Source organism: Anarhichas minor, unplaced genomic scaffold (genome assembly GCF_050575085.1).
Source record: "Anarhichas minor isolate MPS153535 unplaced genomic scaffold, ASM5057508v1 ptg000025l, whole genome shotgun sequence".
Taxonomy (NCBI): domain Eukaryota; kingdom Metazoa; phylum Chordata; class Actinopteri; order Perciformes; family Anarhichadidae; genus Anarhichas; species Anarhichas minor.
Window position 1 is genome coordinate 1,524,028 of NW_027466471.1, and position 27,481 is coordinate 1,551,508.

At 44.9% G+C, this 27,481-nt stretch overlaps 1 protein-coding gene across 1 annotated transcript in view; it reads left to right on the forward strand.

Moving 5' to 3' along the window:
- The window catches only part of tjp2b (tight junction protein 2b (zona occludens 2)), a 108,435-nt gene that overhangs the window by 51,792 nt on the left and 29,162 nt on the right, over positions 1-27,481 (forward strand). The window contains exons 3-8 of the mRNA XM_076099518.1: positions 12,820-12,873; positions 13,768-13,892; positions 14,702-14,804; positions 18,352-18,853; positions 20,162-20,265; positions 24,376-24,529. Of these exons, the coding sequence (XP_075955633.1) occupies positions 12,820-12,873; positions 13,768-13,892; positions 14,702-14,804; positions 18,352-18,853; positions 20,162-20,265; positions 24,376-24,529 (1,042 nt within the window). The remainder of the gene's footprint in view (positions 1-12,819; positions 12,874-13,767; positions 13,893-14,701; positions 14,805-18,351; positions 18,854-20,161; positions 20,266-24,375; positions 24,530-27,481) is intronic.

Here is a 27,481-nt window from a genome sequence, read left to right on the forward strand (position 1 = left end):
AACTTTCAAAGTCCTTCGCTCGCTCCCGATCTGTGCCGTTTAAATGCGTTTACTGTGAATTTCAGCATATAGGTGCACTCACATGTAAGTGTCTGCTGAGTTGACCACGGAGATCTGAGTGTCTGCTGACTTTACCGCAGCGATGTCCAGTAGTCTCCAGGGAGAGCAACAGTTCTTGTCATCCTCTTGTTGTTATGTATATGTATTGTCTCTTGTCTTTCAATTAAAGAAATAAATAAAAATTATAATAAATTTTAAAAATGCGTTAACGCGCGATAAAATAATTGTCGGCGTTGATGAATGAATGCGTTAACGCGAAATTAACGCGTTAACTTGACCAGCACTAATAAAAACATAAAAGAATGATCCCAGTCACTTTCACACAGAGAGGCATACAGTTTATTAATTAGATACTGGTACTGGTATTGAATTGGTGTCCGGTAATGTCAACCACCGGTTCTGTTAAGCAAAGCCCAATGCTGAAGTTCCTTCAACTTGTATTCTCTTTAATGGCCAGCAGAGGGCGACTCCTCCGGTTACAAAAATAAGTCAGATTGTATAGAAGTCAATGAGAAAATGACTCTGCTTCTCTCTTGATTTATTACCTCAGTAAACATTGTAAACATGAGTTTATGGTCTCAATCTCTAGTTTCAAGTCTTCTTCAATACAGCATGATGTTCATTTAGTACATTATGGTCCATTTAGAGTCAAACAGACCATAAAGCAGGGGATGCTTTGCAGGGCTACCGCCGTATACCTGAGGCGTATATGGCGTCTCTACGTCACTGCTCCGCAGGCCAAACATGGTCACTTCCTGTTCACCGTTGGAAAAAATCCAAGATGGTGATGGCTAAATTTCTTAACTCGAGGCTTCAAAACGGCAGTCCACAAACCAACGGGTGACGTCATGGTGACTGTCACTTCTTATATACAGTCTATGGCAGATACACAAAGCCCAGGTATCGGTATCAGGACTTCAAAAGTTTGTTGGGTGCATCTCTAGAGTCGGCTATTTTATATTATTGATTAAAGAGAGAGAGAGATGCACACCAACAACAATGGTAGCATACAAGCTATATTGAAAATAAAAATAGGATCGATAATAGCAGCAGCAGTGGATTTAATAGAATGCTAATAATAGCAGTAGTAATAATAGAAATGTGTGTGATATTAATGATAGTAGCAGTGGCCATGGCAGCAGGTGGAGCCCCGATCCATGGATAATGGCGACCAGAGAGCACAAAGACGAGACAAACGGCTCTCATTTGATTTGTAGAAATCAATTTTAAGACTTTCTGTAGAACTTTTCCCTCAACGGAAATTGCATTTATTGCATCATAGAATCACTGCCGATATATATCCACTTCATTCATGGTGTTAAGAGCGTGTGACAGGAGAGTGACTTCCACTGTGAGTTATTTAAACACCATGCGTCGAGGCGTGGAATCCATGTGTGAACACGTAGTTAACACTCCAGGTCCTCACCGACACTTAATTACCAGCTCATCACATTAAAGCTATTTCAGTAGCTACACGCTCCAGTTAATTATACAGGACACCAGTAGACTCTTAGCGCTGCTGCTGTACTGCCCTGTGACGTCACATTATGCACACATTATAGTGCACAAATACTATTGTGACCAGTTATTATAAACCCCCCCAGGTTAACACCGTTGGCTTAGTTTTGACAGCGCTATTGTTGGTGTTTGCACTGTTAGCGCTGTCAGCACCGTTAGCTTCTCGTACCGTTGGCTGTAGCACCGTTAGCTGCTAGCCGCCAGCTCAGCCATCACCATGACAAGAGTCATGTGCACCGCATTACAATGTCACGTTCATTAATTGAGAATGAAACGTAACGTTAGGTCAAGCTGAAAGAAGAACAATTCGACAACAACAGCAACGAGAGAGAGTTGCGTCACGTAAACAAACCACGTGCTGATCATCAGACTGTAGACGCGACCACTTAACAGATGGGTGAGTAGCACTCTTCCTACGGTTATTCTTTTTAAACGGAAAATACCCGTTTTATATTGTGATATTTACTGCAAATGACGTACAATTTAGCCTACAGATAGTAGAAAACTCTCAGACGATCTCCTTTCCGCCAGCTGCCACCTGATTTAGTTTTTCGTGGTGAACTGAGGAGGTATCACACTAAACAACTCCTCGTTTTCACTTCACTAATCAGACTTAAAGCGAGCGACAAGAATAAATAGAAAAAGAGCGTCGGACAAAGGGTCAAACTTGGTGCCATGGACAATTAAAAAAAAAATAGACATTTGAATAGCTTGAACTTATGGGGGTTTTAAGAACGAATATTCAAACGCCATTTATGGACAATTGCTACAGCACTATAGTGGAGGCAGTAGATGTGCTCTGAATTCCGTATAATGAACATTGGCTTTGACAGTGGAGTCTAACATGTTGTTATCGAGCCCTTTAAACTTGACTGATGCAGTTTGTGTGGAACATGTAAATCCTCAGCCATAATTCAGTCAAACCACATCACACTTATCATACCGCTCGAGAATCGTGACTCCGCGGCTTCATTTCAAATGTAAATTTATTCGGCATTCTGCACGACTCACTTGACTTTTTATGATCATTAAACGCAGCATGTTGGGAGTATTCATCGGGAGGATAATTCAGCCCAGGGCCTTCTCCACACTTTAAATGTCAGCGACATATCTTTAAGTTTGATTTCTACATGCAAAAACTGCTTCAACAAAATAGTTGAAAACAAGCGTCTTCCATTTCAGTTGCACTACCACAATGAAGGACACAGGAATAAACTTTGTATTGAAGATTATATCATATTATTAGATTAAATTATCACTGTACAGAGTACAGGTACTGAGACAACAAAAAAAACAGTAAAGGGCAGAATATTGTACAGAGCATAATCAGAATGAACCGTAATAGAACAAATGTAGGAAGCTCGGGTAGCTCTGAGTGACTCGAGCTTATTACACTTGACAGAAGGGAGTCTACAGCTCTCTATATTTCCATGCACACGCATCTCCTGCCTTCCTACATAGCAAGATTAAGTGCACCGAGCGACTGTTGCGTTGATGGCGCGCACGTGTGTGCCGCCATTAGCGTGTGACGATTTCTCGCTGTGCCCAAATCCATGACGAGGGTACGTCTCAGATGCCAAATCACTGTAAGTCTTAGTGTGCACTTTTCATGTATGAATTATTCAGAGACCGCCATCATGTGTCATCCTTTTTAAAGGATCAGTGTAGAGCCACCCGGGTATTTTTTCCAGCTTATGACACGTTAAGCACTTAGTGGTTTGTATGTCATCATCAGTGTTGGGCAATGCATGCTGTTTTTGCACCCCGGGTCACACTGGCATGGTGGACAAGGCTTAGTTCTGGCTCGACCTTTTTCAACGTGGCGGCCGAGTGACGAACTTTCTCATTTTACAGCTGAACAGTAGTTTAAAATAAGCCATGCAGTAACAACATTATTAATTACTTTTCCGTGAGCCTGCAGCCTCGCGATGGACGGACTTCGTCTGCATAAAGTTGCGGCCGAGTCGTGATTATGCAGAGTTAGGCGAATGGTCAGTCAACTCGCCGTGTGTTATCCATCATGCAACGCCCAGCCTCCGGCTCTCCATAGATGAATAGGATCCATCAACGGGTTTGGTGCATCTCCACCTTAACGCAGCAGTGTTTTCTTTTTATTATATATAATACATATAATTACTGTTATGGAAGTTACAATCCCTTTTCATTACCTATAATAATAATAATAATAATAATAATAATAACACAGTTATGTGTTACTGCCCAACACTGGTTATCATTTTGCTGCATGAATCACGTGAACATGAACAAACCTGCCGTAGCACTGTAGGTAAGATAAACCCCCCCCAAAAAGCAAAAACTGCACATTTTTTATAACAAAATCTATTTAGCTACCATAGCATTTGTTCAGGTTACATAATAGCTTGATTATTCAGTGATACATGGACTAAGTGTACTATGAATGGCAATATGAACAGCATTAAAAACGAGAGCGCACATGCATCGGCGGTTTCCAGGCCGCATGATGCCGTCGTTGAGGTCTCCATCTTTGATAAATGTGGGGTGTGTGGAGGTAATTAATGAAGTTGTGTGTCTTATATCTTTAAAAAGCCTCAGAATGAGTCCGCAGAGCTGGTTGCTCGTGCACTGCTATGATTCATCACCTCGCGTTAGCCACCAGCTCTGCGTCACTCCGCTGTACATCACAGCTGATCTGATCTGAGTCCAGCAGGCTAATTACCTTACGCCGGCTAAACAGCATACGGCTGCCACACTGAATGTTCAGTCCCTTCCACATTTTTCCAGCCATTTAGTTGACTACAGCACACAGAAGCCCCGTCGCCTCTTACCAATCATGCTACAGGAACGTACCACTACTGAGCACGTATATTGTCTTTTTCTCAATAATGGCAAAAAAACGCGTCTACGCTTTTTTAGCGGCCTAATCACAGATGCATTAATATTGGTTTATATATATGATCGATAACAACAGATGTCAGTACAGAAAAGTCAAAGATATGTTGGTTGTTATTTAGAAACCGTGTCTTCATTACAGTTTGTCAACCAGAGAGCAACAATTTCACCACACATCTAAGTAACACAAAGCTCACAATCTGAGGAGTTGTTTTTCTGGCCAAATATGGAAGCATCAAGAACTCATCAGGGAGAGCCCTGGCCAAAATAACCGACGAACTGACCCGAAGGAAAAATGAAGTCACAAAGCAAACTGAACTTGCCAAAATGAAAAGAAACTATTCTGAGCCTGGCTCTCTTATCAACCCAGAGAAACCGGAGGAAAGGAATGCACCACATATTGGCAGCACTCTCCTACGGGGCGTCCTGAACTAAAGGTGGTTCAGACTCCAAATCAACATGTAACAGTAACTTAGAATAATTAGTTTAACTGAAATCTTTAACAACAAATTAGCAACCTTTCTGACCTTAACCTGATAACATTATACCAAAGACCTATGGACTAAATAGTTTGAAACATATAAGGCAGTACAAATGGCTTCTCGCCCTTTATGTGTCCTCAGACGGACCGATTGGATGGATATTAGATGTTTAACTTCCCGAAAGTAGCTCTAAGGTGCTTCATACATAAAACTAACGGCAAGATTTTTTAATTGGAAGCAGAAATTTAAATAATACAATAATTTATTTTCTAATCATTTGAATTAAGTGTGTCATTGTCATTTACACTGGTTACTTGCATAAAAAAACCAAAGTAAAAAGATAACATTCAGAATTTTTGGCTGCTTTACACCAGCTTTGGGACGGTTGAAATGTTTTTTTAGACCGTTGCGGGACGGTGGTGAAAGAAGTTAGTCTGTATGTACAGTATGTACCAGCTGATACAACCAAACTGTTGCTATCAGCAGATATTGCTCATTGAGTTCTTTAAACAAACTCTAATAGATACTTTAATAACAAGGTATCGCATGACGATGTGACCTTTTTATAGTGACTCATACTGTTCCGGTTTGCTCTCATAGAGAGAAGCCACGGTTCACTCCCTGCTCAGCTCAGACAGACGCAGTGAGCGACGAGCTGGTGAACGTACTGCAGCATTTAGCAGCTGAAACACACCGATGTTTCCCTCAGGAGGTGGTGGAGACCAAAAACAGAGCTAAAAGAAGAGCGAAGTTTGGACTTACATTCACCAGTTGGAATGATGATGTTGCTCGGTAACTGCTGGATTATTGAATAAGCAGCTCTTTGATAAAAAGTTCACCAGATGAATTTAAAAGGTGATGAGTTGATGTGTTCGGTCCTTTTTTTCTGCTGAAAACAGGTGGCCAAAAATATTCGGTTATTGCCGGCTTTAGGCAATTCGATTTTTCAGCCACTTTGTTGCAACAGGACAAGCTGTTCACGTAATAGGGATGTATTCTTACTTTATAAAGTTGTTGTGGTGAATGTGTCACAAAGCAACATTAGCATACATCTAAAGCTCCATCCACCTGATGACTCTGAGTCCAATTTTGACTCTTTCAGCGTTGACTGTGCTGAGCAGGTAGTGTAGAGTGGGTCACGTGTTTCTGGCTGGTTGACTCGCTCCAGTGGATGGTGGCTGATGGATTTACTCCGACATGTTTGTTGTGCTCACCCCTTGTGTTTTTATAGTGGCGGGCAAACAATGAAGTGACCCGCTGCCACCCGTGTCGGGCGACTGTGGCTCAGTAGTAGAGCAGTGTTGTCCTTCATTCAGAGGATCGGCGGTTCGATCCCTGTCTCCGCTAGTCCATGTGTCCAACACTTAACCCCAAGTTGCTCCCACAGCTGTGCCTACGGTGTGTGAATGTTTTATGAATGTTAGTTAGTCCTGGTGGGCAGGTGCCATCTTGCATGGTAGCCCCTGTCATCAGTGTATGAATGGATGTTAACGGGTGAATGATGACATGTAGTGTTAAAGCTCTTTGAGTGTTCGGAAGACTAGAAAAGCGCTACAGTCCATTTACCATTTACAGTCTACCCACTGCTGTGGAATGTGTCTGTGGCCTCCCCTCAGAACCTTATCCATCAGTCCAACTGCTCATCTGGCCCAGTTTGATGTGATGATTGTTGAGGTTTACTGCCCTTCTATTCAATTGTGAACTGGAATGCGCATACAATTAAAGGTGAGACACTTAGGGCAAAATACAGTTTTCATGCACAATTTTTTGGGCTATTTAGCTTCCATAACATGTCATCTTTCAGACAAGTGGAAAGAATCCAAAATACACATTTAGGTGTTTTATTTTATTTGCATCTGTAGATTTCTCCTAAAGTCGGCAAAAGTTACCATTAGATAATGCCTCATTTGCATATTTAAACATAACATTTCAGAAAACTTGTTATACAATTTTTTCTTTTTTAGAAATAGTGTGTAAGCATTTAGGGGGATATATTGCCAGAAATAAAATTTAATGTAATTAAGTATGTTTTCTTCGGTGTAAAATCACCTGAAAATAAGAACCGTTGGGTTTTCGTTAGCTTAGAGTGAGCCGTTTATATCGGCATGGAGCCGGCCGCCATTTTTTTTTTTTTTACAGTAGACCACAGCGAACAAACCAAACACTGGATTTAGATACAGCTATTTGCATTTTTCGCATTGGCCACTGTAGTTCTCCCACACGTTTGGCACACAGGGGAAGTTTCAGTTGGTGGCAATCTGCAACCTCACCACTAGATGCTGCCAGACACTACACACTACACCTTTAATGGTGATATCTATTAGTTCATCTTTTACCCTGTTCACCTGTAGTGTCTTCAAAATGTCTGTCATTTTACAAAACATATCTGTAAAGGCTGTTTTCTCAAAAATGACTGATCCATAAATATTTTCCCATAGTAAGAAACCTTATGTGCACATTTCTTCAATCAGAATTTTCATTTTCATTAATTTTTAGGTATTTGAGACCGAAATTTAAGAGAAAACTACATAAACAAGCTTGAATAAGACCCAGTGATAACACACATTAAGAAGAAATTGGTAACTAAATGCTGACTTTGGTTCTTTGGGGAGTGAATGTAGTCGCGACACAGTCCTCACAAATGTGCTGAAACAAATGTGAGCGTGTTTGAGTAAGTGTGTGAGAGAGAGAGAGAGGGAGAGAGGCAGGGAGAGAGGCAGAGGAAAAAGCAGCAGGATAGTGAGCAGAGTGACAGACAGAGGGAGGAGGGAGGACAGGCGGAGTGCTCCATCTCTCCGTCTGCCCCCCCGGTCCTACCTGGCCATGTCATCCGGCCTGCGCAGGAAGTGGAGGCGCGCGGTGCGAGCGCTGAGGACTCTCCGTGGGACGGGAGCAGCAGCAGCAGGAGGTGGAGGAGGAGGAGGAGACGCTGTGAGTCTGCTGTTATTTTTAGTCTCTCCTCCCTCCCAGGGCTACGTGGGCTAATCCGCCGCCGCTCAGGCTTATCCAGATTGGAGGTAGGACACAGAGGCAGGGAGGTTAAGCAGTTGCTCCCGTGGTACGTCGACTTTTAGCCGGCTGTTGCGAGTCTAAATTGCCCACACCGAGCATGACGGAGCAGGACCGCGCTAGTCAGGGCTGTGGGTTTGACGGGGCAGGGGCACCCAAGGCGGTGAGGCACTGAGGAGGAGGAGGGGGGCTTCTCTGCGCCGGCCATGAGTCTGGAGTGGCTGCCGACCAGCTGCTGCGCCGGCTACCCCAGCTGGCACCGGTGCAGGCCGGCCGAGAAGGGCGCGATCGCGGCCTCGGACGGCCACGGGGAAGGGGGAGTCGGCGGCGGCAGTGGGGGGACCGGGATCCAGCTGAGGGGGTTGGACACGGAACTGCTGAAGGGCAGCCTGGTGGTCTTCTACGCACCTGCTGGGAACTCCTGTCTGCTCAGATTGGTGGGACATGGATGGATGGATGGATGGATGGATGGATAGGTGGTAGTTTGGGGTGTGTAATATTCTCCGGCCGTCCGCTGCTTTTAAAGATGTTTTCATATTAAATGGAAACAGACATAGAGGTTTTTCACATGGTGGATTTACAGGCTGGAATATGGAACTGGAACTATTAAGATCTTTAAAAACCCTTCTCTTTGACTTCACTTTGCAGAAGGCAGCGTCGGAGGTTTAGACACGCATGTTGTCCTTCATACAGAGTTGTGATGCCTACAGCCATTGATGCTTTGTGTGAATATGTATTTACTGCTTCAGGGCAAATCAGTTGAAAGACTCGACCATAAATATCCAGGAATGGCGATTGACATGTATTTAATTAAAAAGCACTGATTGTGCAGCATTTATGGCCAAAAAACTGCATCAAATAATGTTGGATCAGTTTGGACCCTCATGTCCTCCAGCTTTTTGTATCGGTCCATGTTGTACTGTCGTTTATTTTACGGTTGCGTGAAGGATGTGTGTGTGTGTGTAGATATTGTACCGGACACAGTTGTTTTAGATTGTCTGTACGGCCGTACAATTGATTAAAATGTTTAAAAAAGACCCATTTTCCCTCTCACCTGTAGTGCTGTTTATCATCCCAGATTGTTTGGATGTGAGTTGTCTAGTGTTGTAGTGCCGTAGAGATGTCCGCCTTCTCTCCAATATAATACAACTCTACGATAATCAGCCAGTTTCATGTAGGAACTATTTTCTCTCAGCCGTAGTTCCCACATGTAACTGCTCACAACTAGGTCCGTGGATTATCTTGAGTAACCGGGTCAGGATTTCTGGAAAGAGAGTTTTTTTTTTTTGGTGCTTTGAGCAACACAAGCCGAGTGACATGTAGTCCCGTTATATTGTTGAGAAATCAGACGCCTCTACGATGAACACTGGGCAACTCCCACCAAAACAATCTACAATGATAAATAGCACGACAGGTAAGAAAGAAAATATGTATTTTAAATTATATTTTGGGGTGAACTGTCCCTTTTTAAAGTTGAATTGTGTCAAAATACCATTTTAGATGAAATAGTGTGGTGCTGTAGAGATGTCCACATTCTACAGACCCCCTACCAAAATCACACCATTATCATTTGAATATGTGTTTCAATGAAAATGAGAATGATGTAAAAATGATCATTCTCTGTTAATACCGCAATTGCAATATCGTTGAATGTCAGTCTGACATTCTTCGGTAGCATTTAATAACGTGGGCTTTAACAGCAGAGAGGGAGAGCTGTGTGTCTGTGTAAAATGTCAGTGACACACACACACACACACACCCACACACACACACACTGATAGATGTTGAGTTTCATGCTGCACATTCCAACGAGGTGATAAAGAGATGACCGAGATCTTGGCATAGAAGCACACCCATGGCGCCGTCAGTGGTTTACGCTCAGGTGACGAAGCCCTCTAGTGGCTGTAGCGGTTATAACGGGGGCAAAGGTCGTGCTAGAGGGCTGGGTCACCGGAACATCTAGCCGTCTCCATGTTGAGAGCTGTGTGGAGGCAAACCGTTAATCACAGAGATCTCTGGAGTTGAAACTAGGCACCTTTAACAGAGTAGTGACAGCATTGTCACATCGTTAAAGTGATTTATTTTTCAATAGTGACTATCACCCCCAGGCATAATAGCCTGGGGCCGGGGTGATCATGTGTTTGGCTGAGTGTGTGTGCATGAGCTTGTGTATCTCTCTGTCTGTCCACGGCTAATCTGTCATATTACTGAACCCATCAGCCTGATATCTCTTGTGCTCATTTATGACCGTATGTTCAAGGACCTCTCATGGTTGCGGTGATTCACAATTTTAGAAAATCCTGTTTTATTGACCGTTTCATATCGTCATTGACTGCTGACTCCTCAATCCTCTTAACCAGCCGTAAGTGATCAACATGTCTGTTGCTGGCCACAAAAAATACTGACAACCATAGAAACGTTTGGTCTCATTTTCAACCGGGTCATCTGCAGATTAATTCCATACCCGATATCTTAAGATCCACTAAAGTTAGGCACGATGCGAGATGAATAAATCCCTGTCTTTGTCGTCGCCACCATCTTGACTGTAAGGGTGTGTCTGGTGGGACAACTGAGTGAGATTCAACTCATCTTTGTTTGTGCAGCATGTTAGTTTTTTTCTCTCCTCCTCAGAAGGCGCTGTGTGGACTAAGAGCTGCAGTGTGAACACCTTTACTTTGTTTGATTACAGCACACTTGTAATGCGCTGCAGCAGGACTTCTGTTTGGTTTTTATAATAATGATGTAGTGAGGTGGCTCACACAGATACTGGAACTGAAAAGAAGCAGCTGTCTATACTGTACACTGTTGCAGTCTGATTTGTGAAAGCCTTTTCTGAATAAATAGGAGCAATGTCCCGTGATGTATAAAATCATAATCTTCAGAAATCTGCTGACCTGAGCATGTTTTTCCCACGGCGGTGCCTTCACAGCCCCGCAGCTCTATGACTGTTGTTTCACTCTTGCTGCTGGATTGTGGATAAACTAGACGGTACAACCAAACTCTTCTTTACTCCCCTGCAGCGCGTCAAGTGTCCGGCCCACTCTGAAGGGGCTCCGAACAGGCCCGGCACTAGCCATCGTAAACAGAGTTGTTCTGATACCAGTACCGGAAATGCCAATGAAATACATTTAAATAGAATTGCCCTTTGACAACATTTGACTACACGCTCCAAATAACATTTCTTTTTACAATCAACATCATTTTTACCTCTTTACTTAAGATTTCATTAAACTTAACACGGGGATTTTTTAAAAACGTTTTCTCACCCGCCGAAATTCACGCGCACTTTGAACTCTCACAAACACTCTGAATATAATTTATTCTAAAACAAATTACATCACCGGTACAGGCCGCAGTCTAAAAATAGGCTATTTCATTTTTGATATGTTGCTTTATTCTTTTCTGCACAGCCATCTGGCGCTCCCTTACCGCCTGTCTGATTATGATGAAGCATTCACAGCAACACAGAAAGGGAATCAGTCTACGTGGAACTAGAGGAGGCAGACTGACGGGAAACAAATAAAACATCTCATCATCACATCCTCTTCCTCTCAGTTCTCCCATCCGTCCTCTTCTAATCTCTCTCATTGAGTGTTTACGTGAATAATATTTGAGATCGGGTTTTTTAAGTATCTTGTTTATGTGTTTGCACATGTAAACACCACATATCGTTTCCCAGAAACCGGGATACTTTTGCATGTATACACCTTATGCCGGTTGTTGAGCACTGAGTCAGTAGCTGGTCTTCTAGTATTTATCATGTGTACGGGATATGAATAACCCGATTCCTCCGCGCTCACGTGAACATCATATTCTGAATATGAGCATAAACCGTGATGATCCTCATGTAAACGCAGTCGTAGACAGCTGCAGGAATGAGTTCTAAAACCAGGAAATGAGTCAGCATTTCTGCACTTCCAGTTCCCACGTGTCCAAGTCGAGTGGATTTTTGAATGGGTTTTTGGTTAGATGGCTCAAACGAGGTCTGTGGTTCACACGAGCTTAAGTAGGAATTTTGTTATGCGATGTAAAATCTAGTGAATTTTAGAGCTTTAACGTGTCTCATTACGCCAAATTGTCCGCCATTAGCTTAGCTTAGCCAACAAGCACAACGTCAATCTGCAGAAATGATCACTTTTCTACCGTTTGTGGAGCAGCCGTCCATCCTCGTCCACTGCAGGTAACGTTAGTGATGCCATGCTGAGTTTGATCAGAAGAACAGGCTAATACATGAAAGTATTGCTGCTCAAGAAACTATTTTTATACATACAAGAATAATAAAGCAATGAATTGTCTTGTTTTTCCTCACACAATAATCAAAAAGAACCGATAAGAGTGTCGATAAAATCTTAACAGTATCCATCCCTATTTATAGCCCGACATTTGTGTTTACGCATCAAATATCATAAAAGTGGTGTTCCTTTTTGAAGATTGTCTTGCTGAAGCGGCTGAAGTTAAGCACATATCCCTGGTTTGGTGTGTGTGTGTGTGAGAGAGAGAGAGAGAGAGAGAGAGGGGGAGAGAGAGAGCATTGAGCTGGAAATAGATGAGGGCAGATGTCTGTTGTCCAATTACAATCATACACCAGGCAGTGAGACGGACAGGACAACACACAGGCGGCTGTTATTGACATGATACTGTTCTTTCACAGAGGTCAGCTCAGTTCACACACACACCCTTTGCCTCTGATGTGTGTGTTAGCCTCCTTCCCACTTGCATGTGCTCAGCCCTCCGTGAATCTAAACGCGAGTCGTGTAGAGGCTCAAAAAGCATTGTTGGATGATTATATTTTTCCAAGACTTGTTTAATTAATTGTGCGGCTGAATGAATTGTGTCGCTGCAATTAGCTAACCCTGCTATCTGTCTGTGTCCCCCACAGGGCTCAGGGATGGAAGAGATGGTCTGGGAGCAGTACACAGTCAATCTGCAGCGGGTGAGTTCCTTCACTTAACTGTGCTGTTAAAACAGTGTTGACATCCATACATCTGCTCATCGAGCTGAAGCATTCAGGGACAAACATTCTGCATTCATCAATCCCCCCAACATCTGACGATGGACGTTTTCCTTGTGTCTGTCGTCGTCTGGTCAATGACTTCAAGCAGGTGTGTTCTTCTTTAATGAGAAGGTGCCGGTGGGATGAAAAAGCGTGTTTTCTTTAAACCATCGCCAAAACTACACCGTCTATCTGAGCCAGAAGCTGTAAAAAACCATCAGTATTGTCAGATTTCCATCTTTCCGACGGTCCTTGACCACGTCATGTGTGAGGAACGCTTCCTACAGAAAACGCAATCTAAGCTGTGATATATCATAAATAAAACCTTTTATTCTACACGCCTTATTTAAAATCTCGCCCCAAATTTACCGTTTGCTTTAACCAGATCCTGTAAAAAACATTACATTCTGAGCTCCTCAGCACAGCTAGGGAGCCGTGATTGACTCGGCTGAGACCAGGTGACAGGTAACAACAATTCTTTGAATCTTCGACTGAACTGTAGGCTGCTGAACACCGTGCATTGAGGAGAGGCTGTAAGTAGAGGTTGTTAAAATGTGAATAGCTCAATATATATATATATATATAGCATGTGGAGCCTCCAGATGTATGGCATGATAACTGTGTTATACTGCACAAAAGACATGTTTGAGTTATCTCTACATCAAGCCATTACTGTGCTGTTTCCATAGAGGTGCGGGACTTGGGAGTTGACAGGGTTGACATCGGATGCAGTATATTTTGCAGTCAGCATCTCCGTGTTTGCCTCGGTGTTGTTGTGAGTCACGTTCTGTCCGACTGTACTGTCTTCACTGATGGATTCCTTCTTTTCTGCAGGACTCTAAGATGGGTTTCGGCATCGCGGTGTCAGGTGGGCGCGACAACCCCAACGTGGACAGCGGCGAGACGTCAATCATCGTGTCCGACGTGCTGCAGGGAGGACCAGCAGATGGATACCTCTAGTAAGTCTAGTAAACCCCTCAGTGGACTGAGTGGCCTGTGAGGGTAGTTAAGATCAGGAATTTGTGGGAATTTTGCACAATTTCATACATTTTCATACTGAACGTATTTGGAGGGAAGATGCACACAAAACAGCAATTCTAGGTCTTATGCCTTGTTTTTGTCAGCCAACACTACTGTGCTCTCTGAGCTTACATGTCAGTTAAAAGCATTTATTTTATAATTTAGTTCACTTTAAACCCTTCAGTTTGCATCCAGCTCACATTGTCGGCTCAGATTTTCAAAGTGTCTTCACAAATTAATTGATTCATTTTTTAAATTTATGAATTATGTCTGCTTATGACGTGACAAAACGTCTGTTTCCATCTGAGCAAATAATCAAAATATATTTCCATTTTGTATCTGCTTTGTCCCATAAATTCCTGTTAATTCCCATGGAAAGTTTGCTCCTTCAATATTCCTGGAATTTTGCAACCCCACCGCTGTGTACTGGTTTTATTGTCGAATCCACAATCTCACCTCCACTACGAGTCACTACTAGTCACACTCAACACGCTGATCAACTCTGCATTTCTATCCAGCATGCAGCTGACTTAGCTACATAGCACAGCTCTGCAAAATGTCTGGCTAAAAATAACAAAACAAATGGCTATCAATCAAGGGAAAATAATTATTTTCTGCAATCAAGTTTAGTGGAATTACAACTAATTTGTACGAAGCTGTGTTTTTTGTTTTAACGTCTACGTTATGATTGTTATTTTGTTCTCACAATATCTTAATTTCTTGTGTGTCTTTTTTGTTTTTTGTCCAGTGAGAATGATCGTGTCATTCAGGTCAACTCCATCCCCATGGACAATGTGCCTCATTCCTTTGCTGTGCAGTCGCTCCGTAAATGTGGTAAAGTGGCTAAAATAGTGAGTATGAACCACACAGTGTCTTTCTTTCCTGAGTTAAGATTGATGACATAACAGCTCACATACGATGAAAAAACGTGTGTGTAGTCGAGGTTGTTCGCTGTCTTAGAATGATGACCTCTGGTTTTCTCACCCACCACCTGAGACATGTGGAACTTTAGTGGATCCTGTGTTCCTGTGTTTGCAGAATTTGGATAAAACCAGAGACTGTGTATAAAAGTGGATGTTGTCACCGTGACGTCGCCCATTTGTTTGTGGTTTGCCGTTTAGAAGCCTCAAGTTTGGCATTTTGGTCATCGCCATCTTGGTTCTTTGGAGCCAGAAGGGACCATATTTAGACTGCGCCCCCAAGGATGGGCGCCAGGCTTTGAAGACCAAACGGTGGAATTACAATTTTGGGGCACGTGATGCCATGGCTCCCAAAATGACTTTTCCCCATAGACTTACATTGGAAAAGAGACGTCCATAACTAAATGGATAATGTCTTTTGAGATGAATGAACGACATGAAATGCCCATATGTATTAAGCCATTAGGTCCTAAAAAATGTCAAATGCCCTCATAGCAGAATCCAGAGTTATTTTGCAACAAAAACAGTTTTTGGAAAAGTTGGGCATTTGTCTATGAGAATTGACTCGCTTTTGGAGCGAGCCTCAAATTGACCATTCAAGGAACGTTTTCACTTTGCGTTGGCTTCATTTCTCAGAACTGGAGGTTGCAGCTTGATTAAATAAAAAAAATTAACTAAAAATAGTCACCTGAACCGTGACTAAAATGGACTCATAGTTCGAAAAGCCATCAGCAAATACAGAGTTCTCGTTGGAAAGATAATCCCCTTTTCTCTAAATGTTTTTTTAATACATTTCTTGCCATATGGCAGGAAGTGAAGCATTCCAGAACATTCAATCATTTTGCTAACTTTCACAAGAATGTTGGGATCCTGAGCTTAGCTGTGAACCCATGAACCCTTCTGCTTTTCATATGAACACCAAGACCTCTACCAATGTCTTCCAAAAACGTGCTCTGTCGCCTCCATATTTCAACGATCGCGTCTCCACCCGCTCTCTGACGGACAGCTTCTCACTCCACCTAACAACATGGATGTATAAAAAAAGCTATAAACTCCTTTAATTCCGGGGTTGTTGAACAACACCTCGTAAGAACCACAGCTTTTCTGATCGAGCATAAACCGACCCTTACTCGGTGTCGACCGAGCAGCTGAAAGATCTGAGGCAGATCGCTGAGTCCAGCTGCAGCTCTGCAAACACTCCACAGAGTGATGGAGGGAGCTGTGTTAGTGAGAGAGAGAGAGAGGCCAAAAGAGTGCAGTGGACTGACACTCATCACAGCTGTACTTGCAGTGCTGTGGCACTTAACAGATGTGAGTGTGTGTGAGAGAGGGAAATAAAGAACACGGTTTGTTGGCTGAGGCGCACATGCTGACTTCGATTTCGCCGTCGCCACCTTGAATTACGGTCGTTGCCATGTTTTTTTTTTTGCCAAATAGACCATTTGTTAGATACTTGGTTATCCGATTCTGGAGTTACTACACAACAGTACAGTTCTTTTGTTTCCCCTGCTTTATGGTCTGTTTGACTCTAAATGGACCATCATTTACTAAATGAACATCATGCTGTATTGAAGAAGACTTGAAACTAGAGATTGAGACCATAAACACATGTTTACAATGTTTACTGAGGTAATAAATCAAGAGAGAAGTAGTCATTTTCTCATAGACTTCTATACAACCAGAGGAGTTGCCCCCTGCTGGACAGTAGAGAGAATGCAGGTTTTTTAAGACTCTTCTGCATTGGCTTCATTCAGCAGAACCGGAGGTTGCCTCCTGGTTTTGCTAGAGCCAGCAGTTTCCCCTTGAAAGTCAGTGTGAACTCTCCTCTCAGTGTTAAAGGGTTAAAGAGGTCCTGATGGGATTTGCAATTAATGGAGCTTGAAAATGTCGGGTAAGACGGCACGTTTCAGATGTTTCATGGCGAGCCAGCTCAAGTGAGGAGGAACAGAGTGCAGAGCAGTGCCACTCACTGTTTTCTGTATAGTAGCACTTTACGTCTACAGGAACAGATAGCGTGTTTGTGTGGTTTTAAGTCTCCTGCATCAGTGCTTCTCTCAGGGTTTCAGCCTGGCTGCCTCTCATGCTGCTGCAGCTCTAAAAGCAGCAGCAGTTTTGCTCCCGTGTGTACGCTGGACTAATCTCACCGCTCCGTACAGCTAAATATAAAAGCCTGACATGTCGAGGGAATCTGATTTGCTGCTTTGAATCCCTGCTTTCACGACATCCAGCTGTATCTTTACTCTCACTGCTGTCTGAGACACAGAAGACATTTAGTTTGAAGCTTGGGTTTCTTTTAGAGTTGTTGTTTTTCTGCCTTATTGAACAAATAGGTCATTTAATGACTAAAGTCTGTCTGTGTCACACAAATATAATAACACAAATATAATAACTATAATGTTGTTTCTGTTCTGTTTTTTTGATGAAGACTATAACTAGCTAATGTCATGTTTGACTCACACTAATCTCTACTCAAGGTCCACAAACTCTTTCATTCTCTCTTCTTGTTGGTTTGTACTTGGTGAAGCTGCTCTGTAGTGTTTTCCGGATGTGTGGACTCGAGTCACATGACCTAAACCAGAGTCAGACTTGAGTCACAAATTTGATGACCTTAGACTCGCTTGACGAAATCAAAAAAGACTTGCAACTCAGCTTAATCTTTAACACCTATGACTTGGACTTGATCCTTTTGACCTGAAAATACTTGATACCTTCCCTCAAGCGCAAAGATGATTAAGTATATGGTATTTAAAAAGTACTGGGACTTGGGACTTGACTTTGGACTTGTCAGTCTTGACTTGTCAGCCTTGACTTGGGACTTGCAAAGCAATGACTTGGTCCCACCTCTGGTGTTTCCAGTTGCGGAAACTTCTAGTTTATGTCTGACATTCCTCAGTTAACTTTTAAAGACACGGTCAAAAATGGCAAAATATGTGCCTCTTCCCTTCCATGTGAGAGAAGAGGCCACGGAATAATTGGTTTGGTTGGCGAAACAAATTCATTCCACTGTGGTGAACTTTCAGTGTGAATATTCAACGCCTGCATTTGTGCTTGTGACCATGTATTTACACCGTGCGCCATGTTTCTGTGTTGTCATAGAAGCCTACTTCATAAGGGGTTTGTTGTTTCCACGGCCGTCTTTGATTTGTATCGTATCTGATTTTAACGCCCGTAAAATCCTGCCGTCTGGACTGCTGCGAGAAAAGCATAACAAATAAAAAAATGTCAGTGACATCCAAGGTTCTTTGCAAAACGTCACATGTATACCTACATAAAGATATGGAAGTTTTCTATGACTTTAACTGATCTAAATCTAAAACTACCCAACCAAAGTAATGCAGCTGCCATAGTGTGTGTAAATGTACACATTTGGAGAATGGCGGGAGGTGTCAGTGAAGGAGTACTTGAGCTCATCTGTCAGGTCTTTAGAAGCACATGTCATATTCATTTTGTTTTCGTTATTTTTATTCTTCTCTGTCAGACGGTGAAGAGACCTCGCAAGGTCCACTCAATGCCCCCCTCCCCGGACGGAGACAGTCGGATATACACCCCCTCCAACTTCTACTACGATGCCGACAACGACAACGGCTGGTACCGGGACCAGACCTCGAACAGCAAAGCATACCTGGACCCCGACTACAGGGGAGGGCGGGACTCAAACCAGAGAGGGAGGAGCCGGGGGAGGAGCCAGGAGAGGACCTCGCCCAGCCCCGACCGAGCCAAGAGGGATGGCAGCCGGGGGCGAGCCCTGGACACCAGCGCCGACCGCCAGCGGTACCACAGCCGAGGCCGCAGCCCCGGGGAAAGCAACCGCACGGAGGAGAAGTACGAGCGAGGAGAAGGAGGAGGAGGAGGAAAAGGAGGGAGGTATAAGAGCAGGGACCAGCTCAACGACAACCCTCCATCCCCAGAACCCTCCAGAGAGCTGGAGCCGCTGGAGAAACCGGTCAACGTCCTGCTGGTGAAGAACAGACCCACCGAAGGTAAAACCCCTCACTTGAGATGATCAAAGCTTTTATTTCATTCTCTTTTCTCTTGACGCCCACAGAAATACAACAGTCATAATTCTGATTTGTTTTTTAATTTGTCTGCTACCTTTTTTTTTTTAGATAAAAAGTATTTAACAAAGTATTATAAATGCCTCTCTGATGTAGTCCAGCATTAACTGCAGCCTCTGAAATCACTATGTAATCGTATTGACACCCGTTTAAACACAGCTTGACTAACATGAGACTTATTGCAGGGTTGGTATTTTGGTTCTTCTTGTCCCCCAGAGTAGGAAATGACCAGTAAACAACGGTATAGAGCAGGCACTGTAATATTTGAGAAATAACAGCAGAGGGGGTTCATCTTTTCCTTGGTTTCCACTGTGTCGATTGGATCTCTAGCTTTGTCCAGCTGCTCCAGTTAGCTGGTATGGGATGGTGATGGTCGGTATAGGGCTTTTGTTATAGATTTGGCTGCTTGGTGGCAGGGGTTCTGTGGTAGTTTGTGTTGTCTTGGTAGTTTCATTATAATGTATTTTGTGGGGATGTTTCAGGTTTTTAGCCAAGTAAGCAGCGTCGCTTCATGGACGTAATTGTTGGGCGGTCTGCTGTTCAACCACTTTGGTCCAGTTTTCAAATATCTGAGCAACTATTGCGTGGATTGCCATGATATTTATATAGACTTTAATGGCTCAGTAAGGATAACTACTAATGACTCTGGTGATCTGGTTTTCCTCCAGTGCCAGCAGCAGGTTGACATTTGTGCTTCAGGGTGAAATATCTTAACCTTTGGATGGATTGCCATGAAATGTGGTACAGTTTAAGGATGGACTGATATGTTTTTTTCAAGGCTGATGATACTGATTATTAATAATCAAGAACACCGATAGCTGATATTTGGAACTGATTTTCAGTAAAAATGCAAGTCTCAATGTTGCCCTACAATTCTCTGGTTGATCAGTGAAGTGTATGAACTACAATGCGGACTGAGTTCTCTACTAACAGTGACAAACAGCGTTCATACAGGCTGACCTGTATGAACGTGGGTTGAATGCACATCAGCAGGTCGTTAAATACTTCTGGTGTCTGAAATGTCTGTATTTTCATGAGCTTTGATAATCTGGTCTCAGATCACATGTCTCGCCTGTGTCCAAGCGCCGTCTCTCTCCCTCTTCCTCTCCTCGTAATCATAGAACTGAAGTTACATTCAGTAACTACTATTTTCCTTTTGCCAGTATTGTATGTACTTCTCAGAAGCACAGTGGGGCTTTGCAGTAACTGTGGTGTGCTGTATGTGTTTTGTAGAGTACGGTCTACGTCTGGGCAGTCAGATCTTCATCAAACAGATGACCAGCACAGGCCTGGCTGCCAAGGACGGGAACCTGCAGGAGGGAGACATCATTCTCAAGGTGCGGGCACACACACACACACACACACACACACACACACACACACACACACGCACACACACACACACACCTTATTGTTAATATACATAGGAATGCCATACATCCTCTGAATGAGATAGGTCTTTATTTCTGTGGTTGTAGAGTTTCATGAGGCTGTGATTATCCTAGAGGTCACAACAGGTCATTTTATACTGTGACGTTAAGTTTCAAAAAATGGTCTCCCTGTGTGAAAAGGCTGCTATAGGGACCAACATCATCACACATGAATACTATTGAGCTCAATGGATCCACAAGAGTCTCAGCTTTCCAGTCAAACACAATTCATACAATTCCAACACTGTTTAGGGACCCCAGTGTGCATACATATTCAAATACACAATTTTTAGAATAAGTGAAAACAACTTATACTACTTATATACTGCATGGTTTTTGCCCCCAACTGCAAGGGACTAGCATAAAGTGGGCATGTCCGAAAAGGGGAGACTGGTAAGTACCCATAGAACACTTTTTCAGTCACTTTCATTAAGTTGAGGTGAGATGTCCCCTCAGAAAATTGGCATGCCGGTTTTACCTCGCCAAAATTTAGCCTAACTTTGGTAGCATTAGCCCCTTCCCGACAAGGTAGCATGACATGGCTGGCCAATCCCGCGGGTCTCAGAGGGTTAAGTTCAAACTTTTAATTCTATTGATCGTATTTATTCAAACGTTAGATGTTATTTTTATGGCATAATGTACCCACACACACACACACACACTGGCACGGCCGGTCAGTGTAGAATAAGCCTCAACACCTAGAGCTCCACCTGACAACAACGGCAATACGAGATGAGAATTTATTTTTTCTTTTTATATTTAAAAAACGTAATCGATTACGCCGACTAATCGCAGCAGCTCTAGTAAAATCCAAGATAAAATTGACACCCAAGACTACATAAATACACCCTGTGGACCCACCACCCGCAGGGATAAGCATCGGGGTCGGGTGCAATGCAGACCGGGCGGCGGGTCAGGCGGGAGGCCTGGGCGAGCCGATCGCCGGCAGCATAGACTAGCTCTAGGGACGTGGAACGTCACCTCGCTAGCGGGGAAAGAGCCAGAGCTGGTGCAGGAGGTGGAGCGGTACCAGCAAGATATAGTTGGACTCACTCCACACACAACGCTGGCTCTGGAACCAAGCTGCTGGAGAGGGGTTGGACTTTGTCCTTTTCCGGAGTTGCCCAGGGTGAGAGGCGCCGGGCGGGAGTGGGGATACTCACGAGCCCCCGGTTGAGCGCCGCTGTGTTGGAGTTCTCCCCGGAGAACGAGAGGGTCGCCTCCATGCGCCTACGGGTTGCGGGGTTTGTGCTTATGCACCAAGCAGCAGTTCAGAGTATCCGGCTTCTTGGAGTCGGTGGGAGGGGTCCTGGAAAGGGCGCCGCCTACCGACTCCATAGTTCTCCTGGGGGACTTCAACGCTCACGTGGGCAATGACGGAGAAACCTGGCGGGGGTGATTGGGAGGAACGGCTTGCCCGATCTGAACCGAATGGTGTTTTGTTATTGGACTTCTGTGCGTGCCATGGTTTGGCCATAACGAACACCATGTTCGAACATAAGGTGGCTCATAAGTGTACCTGGTACCAGAACACCTTAGGCCAGAGATCAATGATCGACTTTGTAATCGTATCATTTGATTTGCGGCCGTATGTCTTGGACACTCTGGTGAAGAGAGGAGCAGAGCTGTCAACTGATCACCACCTGGTGAGTTGGATCAGATGGCAGGGGAACCGGTTGGAAAGACCCGGCAAGCCCAAACGTGTAGTGAGGGTGAACTGGGAACGTCTGGCGGAAGACCCTGTCCGGGAGGTCTTTAACTCCCACCTCCGGAAGAACTTCTCACACATCCCGAGGGAGGTTGGGGACATGGAATCCGAATGGACCATGTTCAAAGCCTCTATTGTGGACGCGGCTGCTAGGAGCTGTGGCCGGAAGGTCATCGGTGCCTGTCGTGGCGGCAACCCGAGAACCCGGTGGTGGACACCGGAGGTGAGGGAAGCCGTCAAGCTGAAGAAGGAGACCTTCAAGGCCTGGTTGGCCCAGGGGTCTCCCGAAGCAGCTGACAGGTACCGGCAGGCCAGAAGGGCTGCAGCTGCGGTGGTCGCGAATGCTAAAACTCGGGCATGGGAGGAGTTCGGGGAGGCCATGGAGAAGGACTTTCGGTTGGCCTCAAGGAGGTTCTGGCAAACCATCCGACGGCTCAGGAAGGGAAAGCAGGGCTTACCCCAGGCTGTTCTCAGCAGGGGGGGGGAACTGCTGACCCGGACAGGGGACATCGTCGGGCGGTGGAAAGAGCACTTTGAGGAACTCCTAAACCCGACCAACATGTCCTCTGCAGAGGAGGCAGCGCCTGAAGATCTATGGGGAGGCTCACCCATATCCCTGGCAGAGGCCGCTGAGGTAGTCAAAAAGCTCCTCGGTGGCAAGGCGCCAGGAGTGGATGAGATCCGCCCTGAGATGCTGAAAGCACTGGACATAGTTGGGCTGTCCTGGCTGACACGCCTCTTCAATGTTGCATGGGGGTCGGGATCAGTGCCCATGGACTGGCAGACCGGGGTGGTGGTTCCCATTTTCAAAAAGGGGGACCGGAGAGTGTGCTCGAATTACCGGGGTATCACACTACTCAGCCTCCCGGGGAAGGCTTATGCCAGGGTGCTGGAAAGGAGGCTCTGACCGTTTGTCGAACCTCAGATTCAAGAGGAGCAATGCGGATTCCGTCCTGGCCGTGGAACAGTGGACCAGCTCTTTACCCTTGCAAGACTACTGGAGGGGTTCTGGGAGTTTGCCCAACCAGTCTACATGTGCTTTGTAGACTTGGAGAAGGCTTTCGACCGGGTCCCTCGGGGGTTCTTGTGGGGGGTGCTGCGGGAGTATGGGGTGCCGGACCCATTACAACGGGCGATCCGGTCTGTGTACGACTGCAGTAGGAGCTGGGTCCGCATTCTCGGCATTAAGTCAGACACGTTCCCGGTGGGTGTTGGCCTCCGCCAGGGCTGCCCTTTGTCTCCGGTCCTGTTCGTGACTTTCATGGACAGGATATCTAGGCGCAGCCGGGGGGTGGAGAACGTCAGGTTCGGGGGTCTCGGGATCGCCTCTCTGCTGTTTGCAGATGATGTGGTCCTGTTAGCCTCCTCGGATCGTGACCTCCAGCATTCACTGGGGCGGTTTGCAGCTGAGTGTGAAGCGGCGGGGATGAGAGTTAGCGCCTCCAAATCTGAGGCCATGGTGCTCTGCCGGAAACCGGTGGATTGCTCCCTCCAGGTGGGGACGGAGTGCCTACCTCAAGCGAAGGAGTTCAAGTATCTCGGGGTCTTGTTCACGAGTGAGGGTAAGATGGAGCGGGAGATCGACAGACGGATCGGTGCGGCTGCAGCAGTAAAGCAGGCGCTGCACCGGACCATCTTGGTGAAGAGGGAGCTGAGCCGGAAGGCAAAGCTCTCAATTTACCACTCGGTCTACGTTCCTACCCTCACCTATGGTCACGAACTCTGGGTCGTGACCGAAAGGACAAGGTCGCGGCTACAAGCGGCCGAAATGAGCTTCCTCCGTAGGGTGGCCGGGCTCAGCCTTAGAGATAGGGTAAGGAGCTCGGTCATCAGGAGGGAGCTTGGAGTCGAGCCGCTACTCCTTCGCGTCGAAAGGAGTCAGCTGAGGTGGTTCGGGCATCTAATTAGGATGCCTCCTGGACGCCTCCCACTGGAGGTTTTCCAGGCACGTCCAACTGGGAAGAGACCCTGGGGAAGACCCAGAACACGCTGGAGGGATTACATCTCCCAGCTGGCCTGGGAACTCCTCGGGATCCCCCAGAATGAGCTGGAACATGTTGCCGGTGAGAGGGAAGTCTGGGTCAGCCTGCTTGGCCTGTTGCGACCCGACCCCGGATAAGCGGAGGAAAATGGATGGATGGATGGACTACATAAATACAAGATATATACAGATTCACAGCCTCTAACATGAAGGTAAAAGAAGCAAAGTTCCCCAAGGTTTCCAAAGCAGGCCAACTGGCTCCTTAATCCGCTCCTTAATCCTGAATGCAGCCTCTGACTGTCTACACTTTGTGTGTGCACGTGTGCAGATCAATGGGACGGTGACAGAGAACCTCTCTCTGCACGACGCCGGGAAGCTGATAGAGAAGTCGAGAGGGAAGCTGCAGCTGGTGGTCCAGAGGGACCACCGTCACATCCTCGTCCGCATCCCGCCCCTCGCAGACTCCGACTCAGACAACGACGGTGAGTCACCGGACGTGTGGCCTGACCGACATGGTTAGTGTTAAACCACAGGGATGTTTGTTGGGACCACAGGGTCTCTGGAGGGGGTTGCATCAAATGATTCTCCTTATGCTTGTACCATTGCCATGATCCGAGACCTACAGAGGCCTCAGAGTGTCAGACATGTCCCTTACAATTCAGTCAAATCAGTGTGATCATTTCTATGAGACGTCGTATCACTTATATATACACAGACCGCTGAAGTAGATCTGAGACATAACTGTAAAGCCTGTCTGTGTGGGATGTAGCAGTTTTTGTTTCTCCACCAACCTTTGATGTAGGTCCAGGTCAGGAGGAAATCTCTTTGAAGGTTTTTGATTGACAGAGGACCAAAGGAGTAGAGCTCGTCAGATCCGCTCCAAGCTGTGGAGGTTGAAGTGTGCCACAGGAATAATAATAGATTTATTTTGTTCAAAGGTCAACAGGTATATATCGAGTTCATTCCTTAAAGCTGGGGTTGGTAGTAGTTATATTTGTTTAAATTCTCTTTTACATCCCGACAGCAATCAACAGATTCAATGCTCTGACAAAACATCAAAATCAGATCTGCTAGCTGTGGCTGTCTCAGGACTGTAGCAAGGCTGTCCAATTGTTTCTGGAATGATCATTTTGTGGGAGGGGCTTTGGAGGGAGGCCCAAAGGGACGAGCTGTCAGTGTTGCCGACTTAGCAAACTCACTCGCTAGATTCAGTAACCTTTGGAGCTAGTGCAGCTAGCTACTTTCATTGGAAGTTGGCAACTGGGCTGGTTTTTAGGTTGATCATTTTAAAATCTAGCATAAAAAAAGTCCCTACACCAATGTAGTCCAATTTCTCTGAAGACACTTTAATGTGTCCAAGGCCCATTCATTCATTTATTTATTGATAAATAAATGCATACAGCCTAAAATAATGAAGTAGAAAGAGTTAGTAGTTGGTTTGAATTTAGTTATTTATTACCCTCTTATTTATAATTACATCATTGCGACACAAATTAATGTTTTAAAGACATGTTTAATACATTTTAATTAACCAATGAAAATGTTAATAATTATTCCATGTGACACACTTGAGCCTCCATACAAAACGCTGTATAATAAATAGAAAGATGAATAATTAAAGAAAAGTGTCCATTGGCATTATTTCAACTGTCTCCTGGAGACGTTCACATCCGATCCCGTTTACATACACCCTGACAAAGGTTGAAAACATCAGGCATTCAAGCGCTAAAAATACCGTCTGAAACGAAGCGGTCTTGAGTTGCTGCTTGCAGCTGCTCAGCTGTTATGCTGTAGAAGGAGAGAGAGGACACCAGCAGGTCAGGCTGTAATCAGGACCTCACTGTGGGCCCGGGGCTCTAACCTCCGGCCCCGTTTTTAGAAAACTGAACTGATCGTATTGATTTTGAAAGTGCTCATCTTGACCAGCAGAAGCGATCCCTGTAATCGCTCAAAAGTGCAATCTCTGTCTGTGTTTTCTCTTCCAGATAAAATGTCATACTTTTAGATGAAGGACCACCCAAGACACACAGCATGTGTAACACTGTTGCCTTTCTCTAAGCTGTAAAACGGCTGTGACGCAACCTGACTAAAGTTGTAAAGCCTTCACACCTTTTTGCACTTCTCTTTATACTGCTCTAAATCTTCTAAACATTATTTTAATACCTGATTAATTTTCCTGAATAAATAAACACATTTTAATCACAATGTACATTGAATTGTGTGGTTCATTAAGTGTAGAGGTGGAATAATGCCGCAGGCTGCCTTCAGAGGAATGTGCGTTATTTGATGACACTGTCTGAATATGGGTGATGATTTATTTTTGTGAACACAGAGTGTTGCATGACAAAAGCGTGGCTCATAAAGTGGGTAAGATGCTCGTTGATCTTTCCGTGTAATAACATATTAATGATTTGTCTTAACAGCGTAGCAACTCGCCGTCCGCCGTCTGTCCAGGTGGCACGTCTGAACTCTCGTCGCCATCGCTGTTGTCTCTCGCTGCATTTCCATTTCACATGTCGTCATCCTCATAACACGCTCACACGTCTCACTGACAGGTTCACTTCACTGATGGCCCACACATGGAGCCTGGATAGTCTGGGCAGACGCTGCTGCTGGTTGGGCCTGTGTGGAGTGCTGCTTGCTTGGAAAAAGTGCACACCCAATGCTACGAACAGAGAAGAGTCAAAACCGACACGTGGAGCCTAACATTTTGAATAAATTTGGATCCAACTACAGTATAGGGAGACAAGGAATAATGTTCTGAGAGACAGCACATATTTAACACGGCACGTATATTCAAACCAAAACCAGCTTAGTTAAGTAACTGTTGTGAATCAAATAAATATGGTGTAGCAGTCACCTTTCGCGGCACATAGATTGATAACGCAGGGAGTAGGCCTAGTGGAGCAGCTTAGTGTGTGTGTGTGTGTGTGTGTGTGTGTGTGTGTGTGTGTGTGTGTGTGTGTGTGTGTGTGTGTGTGTGTGTGTGTGTGTGTGTGTGTGTGTGTGTGTGTGTGTGTGTGTGTGTGTGTGTGTGTGTGTGTGTGTGTGTGTGTGTGTGTGGAGTCCGGCTGTCTGCAGGCTCTAGCAGGAGATGAAGAGTCTGAGTTCACCTTTTAATACACCGATGCACCTCTGCCACTCAACACAACACTGACTAACAACTAAAGCTTCGTCCAAGCAGTCGCTCAGTCGTCTTTGTGAAATGGACTTAAATCGCTTGGCGTCTAAGCTTTTAAGCCTTAGCCCAAACAAAAGTACAGATAAGCTGTTTGTGCTGCTCTGACCATGGATGAAAACACCAACCGATTACAATTGTGAAGCTCCACCAGCACAATATGGAAGTGTCAAATGTAACAAACACCTTATTGAGGATTAAGCTTAGCCTTAGCTAGCTTGGTGCTCAAGGAAAGGTCGTGGAGTCATTCAAATGA